We start from the raw sequence: 10,756 nt of genomic DNA on the forward strand, positions 1-10,756 counted from the left end.
TAAACCAGTAGTTTAAAACCTTTAGTTACAATGTATTGACAGAGAAAACAGATTTGGCTACAAACCCTGCTTTTCATTAAATTCATCTCAAATTCAAGTAAATATCCTCTATTAAAAATCTCAATCATGACAATCTTGTATGACTGGAGCAGGGATCAGTAAGTCCATAAACAGCATAAAACATGAGTTAGACAACTCCCTGTCTTATTCTTCGATGCAGAGGCAGCATTTGAGCTCCGATTGTTACGTCAGTTTGTGACGCAGGCTCGCCCTCCATCACTAGCCGAGCCCACTAAGAGAAAACACCTAGAGCCGAGGGGAGCCCTCACGATTTGTGGAAATATGTAGTTAGCTCGCACTGCTCAGCACATTTCGACAACAGGTGGTTTGGTGAAGCTGGTAAGTCAAAATTCTTAACATAAGCTTTATGTTAAATCAGTGCCTCCGCACTCGCTTTGGTCTTCCTGTTTGGCGTTAACGTTAGCATTAGCATAGCCAAGATGGTGACGATGGCGGATGGTACCCGTTATTCCTAGCTGCGGCGATGGGATCTGACGAATAGCGTTGTATTAGTTTGCGGACTGCTGTTAGAAGGGAATTTAAGTTAACAGCCAGCTGGATCCATGTGAAATTATGTCTTAAGCTTATTATTAGCTCTATATAGGGGTAAATATAAAAAGAGAAAAAGGTCGTGTTGGCAAAAGCAAGGTGAAGCTGCTGAAGTGCGTTCCACATTCGTTTAGGGAAAGTAACCGCAGCAGTAGGCGTCCCGGAACTGACGAACAAGAAACAGACTTCAGTCACCATCTAATGGCTTTCTCAGTTTAACTTAAATGTTAAGTTTTATTAACGTTCGTGACATTGTAGATGTTTCAGAATATGGTCATATGTAGCGGTCACAGCGAATTATATTGACATTTGATGGAAAAACCTGCTCCTTAGTTTCTATCACTAATCGCTAGCCTGCTACCCGTAACTCTTACTTTAGCGAATTCTAACACATTTCAATATTTCTCTCCAGCATATAAGTTACATGGAACGTTGCCATGGGTGGCCATGATGATGAAGATATGCCATATGTTGTAAACAAACAAAAGCAAGATGAAGAGCTGAAGAACAAGCTGAATGACAGCAGCCACTGGTGCGATCAGGACTCCGCTGGTAACAATGCCAAGTGGGTGAAAGAAGGCCAGAACCAGCTGCGGAAAGTAGCCGAGAACCAACAGGACCAGGACCATAATTGCAATATTAGCCAGAATGGAAACAAAGAAGACTTCCCTCATCAGAACACCACTCAGGAAGAACAAGAGCGAAACGAGGAGCAGACCAAGTCTCCTAAAATAGCAATGACCCCTGGTCTCATTCAGGAGGAGTCCAAGAACATCCTCAATGAGCCACTACTCATCAACACTCTGGAGTCCACAGAAGAGAAAGATAAAGAGAGAGAAGAGGATGGTAATGAGAAGGAAAAGAAATTAGAAAAAGATGAGGAGACATCAGGCTGCACCAAAGGAGAGAAAGTGGCACAGAGCAATGTGGAGTCTCAGAGAGAGGGCAGTGTTGTTGGTCGAAATGCCTGCCTCCTCTTCTCCAACATGAATGGGACACCAAGTGATGAAGAGTCCAGTTGGTCTGCACTGTCTCAGGATAACATAACTGACAGCTCTCCAAATGGCAACAGAGGTAAACAGTGCAAGGGTGTGATGTTTTGGATATGCATACGTAGTATAATACAGTATATAGTATAATTATTAAACCCACTGGATGTTACAGCTTTCACAGACAACATGCATGTAGCCATATGTCATTACAGGTGGTGAAGATGTGGTGAAAAGTTGGCTTTAAAATGACAAAAAAGAAAGTAGATCATATACTGAGCACTGAGTAGATGAATTAGAGAAAGGAATCAAAACACTAGGAAGGAAAAGTAGAAGTGACAAGACACCATTGGCATTATTGATTATGAGATGCTAGACTACTTCCCCTGATCAATCATCATCCTGGTGTTTGCATCGTATCTTATCTGATTGTAAGATGCCACACCAATTTCTTTTAAGAATCGACAATTTCAATAATGCTGTCAGCATATAAACATATTTTACAAAGTCATTATTTTGTGCTGGTCAAAATGTTTTTTTTGTTTGTTTGTTTTTTTTCTCCCAGATGTTAAACACGTTGTCTTTCCCATTTTACCTTTGCTTCCTGATTTTTCAGACTCCTTTTGGAACTCCAATGCTTTTGAGACAGACACCGACCTCCCCTCAGGGTGGATGAGGGTGCGAGATACATCAGGCACATACTACTGGCACATCCCCACAGGCACAACCCAGTGGGAGCCTCCTTCACCGCTGAGTAAAGTTGGTGACTCCATGATGTCCTCTACTATGTCACTGGAGACTACACCATGTGAGGAACCTGAGGTGAGGTCTATGACATATTTTTGTTTGGATAAAGAAACTAACATAAATCCAAGCTTATAATATTTTGCATTTGTTTTATTTTGTAGGAATCTTGGGCCAATCTTTCCAGCACAGATGAAGGAGCTGGTGAAGGAGAACTGTGGAAAGTAAGTCTTTACTCAAACTATGTTCAGTTTTGGTACACTTAGACCACACAATATTTTCAGCAGCTAATATTGGCTTACTACAGACATCAGTTAATGTCATGTGTATGTAGACAGACAAATCACTTTGCATAGGTTATATAAACTTTTGTGGTATTTTAGTGCAGTATAAAGATATTGACCAAAGTTTATATAACCTATGCAAAGTGATTTGTCTGTCTACATACACATGACATTAACTGATGTCTGTGGTAAGCCAATATTAGCTGCTGCTACTAGAGCTTCATTTTCATTTTAAAATTCACACAGGTCCAGCATTTAATAATAAGAAAACATTAATTAGTAAACCAAGTGTTTGAATGTAACATTTGCATCTTGTCGATGAAATTGGCCCAGCAAACCTGAAATTTCCACTATAAAGTACTTATTTTCTGTGTCTTCAGGAGGAGGGTGAGGTTGCATCTGATCAGAGTTTGAAAGAGTTTGAAGGGGCAACTCTACGCTATGCATCCATCAACCTGAAGTATGTGCTGTTAAAGCTGTTTAATTAGATTGTAGTTACTATTTATTGTTTAAGGGACTGTCCTTTTGTTTACTCTTATCTTTTCTCTCGCTGTAATTATAGCTATAATTGCTCCCATTCCGAGGAAGAAGAGAAGCTCACTCCACTCTGCACTGACATAGAAACTAAGGTAAATCAGTATTTCCAGTTGGGTTTCCTAAATATGTGGACAGTAAAAAAAGTAATCAAAATCAATATTGTATCAGAAATACTGTTGCTAATGATCAAGATCAGAAGACTGGCTTCAGAGCAAGCAGAGGTCAAATAAAAGGGTGAAATTAGCTTGTTTTGCCGATATTTGTTGACTTTGATGCTTTTGTATGATATTGAAAAAACATTTTTCTATTTCTTTGACATATGAGTTGATGTGCTGTAATTGCTCTTGTTATTTTCTACTTTTTGGTGAGGCTGAACAGTTAGGCCAAGTGTTATATTTGTAGGTTTTTAGCCAACGTTTTTAACAGTTACAGTTAAACAAGAGTGAAAGAGCTTAGCTTTGTTAACATATTGACTTTCAAACACACTTGAAAGATTCAGCCTTACCTGTTCTTCACTCTCCCTACACAGTCATTATTGCTCCTAACGCGCTGCCTGCTTGCATGTTCAGTGTTTTGCAGTGCGTTCCCTGGGATGGGTAGAGATGTCTGAGGAGGACATGGCACCTGGCAAGAGCAGTGTTGCTGTCAACAACTGTATCAGGCAGCTCTCATATCACAAACACAACCTTGATGATACTGCTGGTATCTGGGGAGAGGTGAGGTGATTTAATTGTGTTGCTCTGATAGTTACTGGAAAATCAGTTTTATTAGCTGGTAAAGGTTCAGTCCGTTGGATTATTTGTAGTATAAAACCTTACTTAAGTAATACGTATATAAACCAGCCTTTTAAACAATTGTGGTTGAGAATTGATCTTTTCTAATAAATTGTTTTTGTTCATGTTTTGTAGTGAATTAACTCGCATTACGGTCCCCAGTGTGACAACATGTACACAGATTTTGTTCTGTACATAACTCAGTGGAGATGTTTAAAGTTTCTATGTGTGTTTATGTTTGTGTGTGTCCTGACAGGGTAAGGACATGTTGATGGTCCTGGAGAATGACACCATGAACTTGATTGACCCTCTGGGCCAGACTTTACTTCATTCTCAGCCGATTGGCAGCATCCGCGTTTGGGGTGTGGGGAGAGACAACGGCAGGTCAGTGCCTACATCTCGACGCCAGAATAAAGATAGAAGATAATTGACTAGTTGCATTTCATTTATTAATTTTATAATCTATTATCCTAAACTATATGTATTTTAATTCAGCTTATAGAAAACATTTCTTCATGTGTACTCTTAATTTATCCAAGGTGCTTAGAAAAAACATTTTTAAAAAAAAATTTACAACTAGTTATCTGTAATTTTCTAATATAATATAATAATATAAACTATAGAGTACATTTTAACGTCCTGACTTTTACATAAGGTACATCCTCTGATAGCCAGACACTTGAAGAACTCTGCCATGGCAAACAGTTTGCCTGTGTTACTGCATGCAGCTGCCCTCTGCTGGACTGTTAACACCGTTGCAGTCAAATATTTTCATTCTAACTGCCTGAATCCTGTCTGTATTATAACAATCTTCTTTTTTGTTTCTTTTCATGCTGCATTATCCATCATAAACAGGGAAAGGTATATAATTATTATAATTTTTATAATTGCTTTTACAGCGATTGTAGTTTACTGTCTTTCCGTATATTGTTTATGTGAACATGAAAGTTTATTTGCTCTGACTGGGTCACACGCTGATGATTCGACGTGTTAATGTGACCTTTTCTGCAGGGATTTTGCTTATGTGGCTCGAGATAACTTGACCCAGGTTCTGAAGTGTCATGTTTTCCGCTGTGACTCACCTGCCAAGAATATCGCCACCAGCCTACATGAGATGTGTTCAAAGGTCAGCCTCCTGTGCATTGAACTCGGCTTTGCTATAAATTTGGCTCAGTGTTTACCTTCAGAGTCAAATGTGAATGTTGTACTAGAAATGTAATATTTTTCACCTCCTAATTTGACTTTAGATTATGATGGAGAGAAAGGCGACCAAGCCGGGAATGGGCAGGCTCAACTCTGACCCGGGTAAACATGTGGCCATCCCTGTTGAAGGTTAGCAGTGTTCTTTAGGGCTTTGCATTTTTTCAGTACACTAAAATTTCAAATGTGGAAACAGATTAGTTACCACCTCCTCTTTCTTTAACAGAGTTTCCTGCTCCAAAAAATGAATTCTTCCAGCGCTTCCATGTTTATTACCTTGGTTGTGAGCCAGTGGCCAAGCCAGTTGGTAAGGAAACACATTCAGATATGTCACAGTTTGTTTGCTTTGATGCTGAATTTCTTGTTCTCATCATTGTGCTTTATCTGTTTGTGTTTGTATGCATTTCTCAGGCATGGATATAATCAATGATGCACTAGAGGCAGCAATAAATGGCAAAGATAAAAACAACTGGAATCCTGTCTCTGTGAATATTGCACCTGCCACCCTCACGATACTATCAAGACAGGTAACAACACCATGGGATGACTTAAGATTAATCATGATGGGCCTTTACAGAGATACAAGCAGCCTTTTTCTCTGCTACATTTTTAACATTGACTGTTTACATTACCTCCTGTTACTCAACTGTGACATTTGTAACATTAACATAGATGTGCGTAAAACTGTGATTGACTTTCAGCATATAAATACATTGTTGTACATTACCAATTTTCTTAAAACTATTGTTAATGGTTTGGAGGAGATGGAACAAAAATATATTTGTGTTACACATTTTCTCACCAATTCCAGAGCGAGGAGGTGTTGTCAGAGTGCCGGGTGCGTTTCCTGTCTTTCATGGGTGTGGGTAAGGACGTCCACACCTTTGCTTTTATCATGGCAGAGGGACCCCGCGAATTCAACTGTCACATGTTTTGGTGCGAACCCAACGCTGCCAGTCTGAGTGAGGCCGTGCAGGCTGCCTGCATGGTGAGTCATAAACAAATGCATCAGATTAATGTCAATAAGAAATGTAATAGAAATGACCTTCACATTATTTCAAAGGAAGCCATTTTATTTATGGTTTACTTCTGTCTAGGCTTCACGTCATTGTGTCTCAAAGACAAAAAGCACAATTGTTTGCACAATTTATGCTCTGTGTTTTAATTCTTGCAGCTTCGCTACCAGAAGTGTTTGGATGCTCGTCCGCCCAGCCTAGCCTCCTGCCTGCCAACTCCTCCTGCTGACTCTGTGGCTCGACGGGTCAGGAAAGGGGTTCAGTCTCTGCTGGGCAGCTTTAAGAGCTACAGGTCAGGCTCTCAATCCCCTTGAGTTGGAACTAAGATGATCCACAGTCCATTAAACACAAGGTCCATCACAAGAGTTCCTTCTCATTCCCACATCTCCTTTTCCTCTCTTCCTTCAGCCACAGTTTCGCCTTACAAATGTTTCACTTCTCTAGTCATTAGTTCAGTGTGGAGTGGTTTGTGGGGAAAATGTGTGTCTGAAAATGTTGATTTATACAACAATTTGAAACTCTCTTTAAACAGATGAACCCCTGGCATCACATATTTTCCTCTGCTGGGATTCTTTCTGTGAGTCTTAACTATTTTTGTGTTTTAACAGAAACAGTGATATGAATGTTGGTTATGGGGTATGAGATACTTCACATGCAGATTCTAGAATTTTCTTGAAAAAGATGTTGCTAGATGTTCTCACAGAATCCTCTCATACACGTCTCCTTCTCCAATCTCTAAAGAAGGTGCTGTATTACAGTCATCTGATAGTGTCACGTATCCTAATATTGATTTTCGGAAACATCATTGCAAACCTCTCTGTCACAGTGGGTTGTAATAAGCACTGTAGGCGTCTCACTAGTCTATTTTAGTCTTCCAAAGAATCTGTATGATCATTTGTCACATAGTGAGCAACCACTGATTTGAGTGTAGTGTGTTTCTCATACATTCTGCATGAACATTTGCAAGTTCAGTGCTAGTGTGCAATAATCAGATGTTCCCGTATGGTGTGGTGATAAGATGGCTGCCATGTGATTATTTGTTCACTTTTATGAGAGTCTGATTATACTGGGTGCAAGGCTAATGGAACAACAGAGCCATGTTTAAAAAAAAATCCTTATCTTGATATAGAAATAATAGTAATAAGAAACACAAACTCTGGGTTTTCCCACAGCCGTTTATCACCAACAAACTACTGAATAGTACTGTAGAAACTCACCACGAACTGCATGTTTTGATAGCTTAGAGTTCTAGCTGCTCGCAGCAGTTTAGTGCTTCAGACCCATCAATGTATCCTGTAAATTTTTGTGTTGCTGTATGGTAAGCAGAGGCTGGAGTTGATGTGTTGTTTCGTGTTACATAGGCATGTCACTCTACTTAGTGTCAGTGTTTATCATAAGCTAGCAGTAGAGAGACTCACGTCCGTTCCTTCAGACGAACCGATAAGAGCAGGTTAATGTTTGTATTTACAGTTTGTGTATATTGGAAACCTAGAGATGATTTCTCCAGTGGTTTATATTTTTGCTTTTTCCTTGGCCACATTTTGATGTAAGTGGTTCCCGGTTGCTCCAGTTTTTTTATTTTATTTTTTCTTTTAAATTGTTTACTTGTTTACACACACTACAGTGTACACAGTTAAGATAATTTTCACATTAGCCCGTTAGTTACTTTTATAAAGAATAACCTAATTAATCAATTTGAATTTTATCTATGTGTGTCTGTCAATGACCAATGCTGTATGTAGCACAAAAGTAAGAATCATCTCTAACATTAAAGATGCAGTTTGTAAGGTTTTTTTGGGGGGGTGGGGGTAATACTGATCTCTGCAGGGCATTTGTTTGGCCACATTGTCTGAGACTTTGATAGCTAGATGATGACCATTCTTGGATAAGACATAAAAATATGTCCACAGTCAAAGACTAAATCATGTTATCTTGATTAGATTTTAATGTAATTATTATTTTCTAAAAAGGAATGAATAGTCAAACTAAATATATCTTAATTCTCATTTATCTGGACTAAATAGCAGAAAAATAGATTTATAACAAACTAAATTTTTGTTCTTAATATTTGATTATTTCTATATTCTATAAAGTGTCATCGGAGTGCTAAAATGAGTGCAATATCTGGAACACAATGAATGAGATCAGGGTTTTACAGAAGTGCAACACTGAGGTTTCCAAACATAGAGCTGTCACAGCATCTCTTCTGTTGTCTGACATTTCTGTCTGACCTTGTCACCCAGTTAAGAAAGCAAAACAGCTTTGTGATGACTGGCTGTTACCAAACTTTCATGCATAATGTTGTAGGAGTTTGTCAAACACTGAAATTCTTACCAACTGCCTCTTTATATGTTTACAATATAACACTAATGAAACCCTGACTACATTGACTCATTTTACTGCCTTGTCACGTGTGTCACTTGGAATTGTTGTGCTCTTTTTTTGTTTGTTTTTTTTTTTGTTTACTTTCCAAGATTGTTGTGTCCAGTCAGTGGCAACACAAAGAACATCAGTAGAATAATTTATTTCTGTTTGTGTAAATTAGATGTATAAAACCTGTATATAAAAGTCACTACACAATAAACGTGAACATATCATAATTGTTTATCTTATGGTCTTTTCATTTTTACCCTTTTTGATCATGTGTATGAGTATGCTTTAGTTACTGGTTAAGAAACCATAGAATTTTTTTTTACTTTTTCTGTCAATGGTTTTTATCTGCCACTCCCACCTTTTCCATTTAAATGTAAAAGACGCCAAACACAACCTGTCTGGCTTTTTAGCATATGCATTAAACCTGCTGATGCTGGTTTTACCATATTGACAGACAAGCCAGACAATGCCTGAACAAAAAAAAATGCAAAGTGCCCCCCCCCCACCGCCCCCCCAGGTCACCTGTTCAAGTTTATATCGGCACTGCTGCCCCCACCTGGTGAGTTCACAAGGATGGGTTGGGCTGATTATTGTTTCCGTAAGAGATGGTTTTGGAGATGAAAGATGCTCATCAAGTGGGGTCCACAGCAGCCACAGACTGGAAATAATGGGCTCCATCATCTCCACACAAACAAGACTGCCCCGCCAGTGGGGTCCCAGGGCAGTCTGACAGATCAAGGCTCTGGTTGTAATTATTTCCTTTTGAAGACTGAAACCTCATGTGTGTTAGTGTGTGTGAATTACTATCATCCCTTGACAGCTTATATTTACACTCAGTTGCTACTTTGTTATTTGTAGGTTTAACTAACAAGGTCCTGCAGTACATTTACGAAAGCTATAGTGTTTAGTTTTTGCTGGAACTGATTTGTTAACTTTACCTTTTAATATTTTATCCAGACAAATTCAGTAAGCATCAACAATGGCTTGAGGTACAGGGATGTTGGCCCAGGTCCACCAGTGTGGACCAGAAGAAAAATATAAGATAAACTGCTGGTGCCCAGAGAATAAATGCCACAGACTTTAGTCAGCTCCTGGATTTCATTTGCTGCCAGCAGGTTACAATTCTCACTCAATCCCAAAATAATATAGCCTTTATCGGCTGGGATGGGACTTTTGGCCAGCAATCTAAAAGTACCTACCAGCAGGGTTAGAATATAACTACATATATTTACTCAATTACTGTACTGAGGTGCAAATTTGAGGCACTTTACATGAGTATTTTCTTGTGTACATACTGTATACTGCAATACAAACAAAGGGAAAACTACTTTTTACTAAAGTGACCTCAGGGGTTTAAACATTTCAACCAGCAACTAAGTGCCCGTTCTATAATGTGTATTGTCATTGTTTTCTAAATGTTAATTACTTCCACTCAAAGAAGCACATTGTAGTTCTGTTCAGTTTTGTAAATCTTATGGACGTGTGGTGGTAGCATGTTTAAAGCCACCTCTGCCCTGTTTCTCATCTCTATTCTGCTGCTTGTTATTGTGCCGCAGCATCGGTCCATGTATCTCTCCATATTTATGCACTTCGTTGCTGGGTGTCAATCACAATTTACATAGGTCGGCCCATGGAGAAAGTAATCACAATTATAATTATTCCTATAGCCTAATTATGCGTATGACATTTGTTTAATGGAGATTTATTCTGAGTAATGAATGTGTAGTCTTGTGGAACATCGCTTTTCCTCTGGGTGTGGAGGAGCAGACTTGTGTCTCCTCTGCTGGGCTCTTCAATCTAATCACCAATCTCAGCTAGATAAAAGCAGCCGGTGCAAGTCTTCATCCTGGGTTCAAAGTCTGACAGAGACGGTGGAAATGCCCGCATGGCACAGCCTTTTCTGAAAAGGTATTTTCTTGATTCATAATGCGAGAAAATACCTTTTTGTACAAGGATTCTCGTATCCTCTGCTGACATTATGGCGACAGTGCTTAGCCATTCTGATTTCCGCTGGGTTGTTTTGTTTTGCCTGCTCCTGGGTTCTGCAGAGATTTGTGCTTCTTGGTAATCAGCGATGACACCACTGGGTGCATAGCCTTGGGTCAGGGCCACAGCAGATGAAGTATGAAGGCACAAAGTGAAATACCTTTTATATTAGCACTATAGGGTGTTTTATAAAGAAACAATTCCTTTCTCTTCTTAGCAGTCGAATAAAATCCAGAATAATATTA

General features: G+C 39.1%; 1 protein-coding gene across 1 annotated transcript; it reads left to right on the forward strand.

Annotated features, from left to right (window-relative positions):
- Positions 1 to 240: 240 nt before the first annotated feature.
- apbb1 (amyloid beta (A4) precursor protein-binding, family B, member 1 (Fe65)) lies at positions 241 to 8,752 on the forward strand. Its single transcript, XM_067507652.1, has 14 exons — positions 241 to 399; positions 1,022 to 1,683; positions 2,215 to 2,420; positions 2,507 to 2,566; positions 3,007 to 3,086; positions 3,189 to 3,255; positions 3,733 to 3,879; positions 4,193 to 4,320; positions 4,948 to 5,062; positions 5,184 to 5,268; positions 5,363 to 5,443; positions 5,548 to 5,663; positions 5,948 to 6,124; positions 6,311 to 8,752. Exons 2-14 carry the CDS (start codon positions 1,047 to 1,049, stop codon positions 6,464 to 6,466), a joined length of 2,055 nt encoding a protein of 684 aa, XP_067363753.1. The 5' UTR covers positions 241 to 399; positions 1,022 to 1,046; the 3' UTR covers positions 6,467 to 8,752.
- Positions 8,753 to 10,756: the final 2,004 nt, after the last annotated feature.

The sequence above is a fragment of the Channa argus genome, chromosome 6 (assembly GCF_033026475.1).
Source record: "Channa argus isolate prfri chromosome 6, Channa argus male v1.0, whole genome shotgun sequence".
NCBI classification, from domain to species: domain Eukaryota; kingdom Metazoa; phylum Chordata; class Actinopteri; order Anabantiformes; family Channidae; genus Channa; species Channa argus.

What these genes read in the sequence shown, in the direction of transcription:
- apbb1 (XM_067507652.1), top strand. Translation starts at nt 1,047, where the DNA reads ATGGGTGGCCATGATGATGAAGATATGCCATATGTTGTAAACAAACAA. An exon ending in CACCATGTGAGGAACCTGAG is followed by an intron (nt 2,421 to 2,506) that starts GTGAGGTCTATG and finishes TTTATTTTGTAG; the next exon opens with GAATCTTGGGCCAATCTTTC. An exon ending in TCACGATACTATCAAGACAG is followed by an intron (nt 5,664 to 5,947) that starts GTAACAACACCA and finishes CACCAATTCCAG; the next exon opens with AGCGAGGAGGTGTTGTCAGA.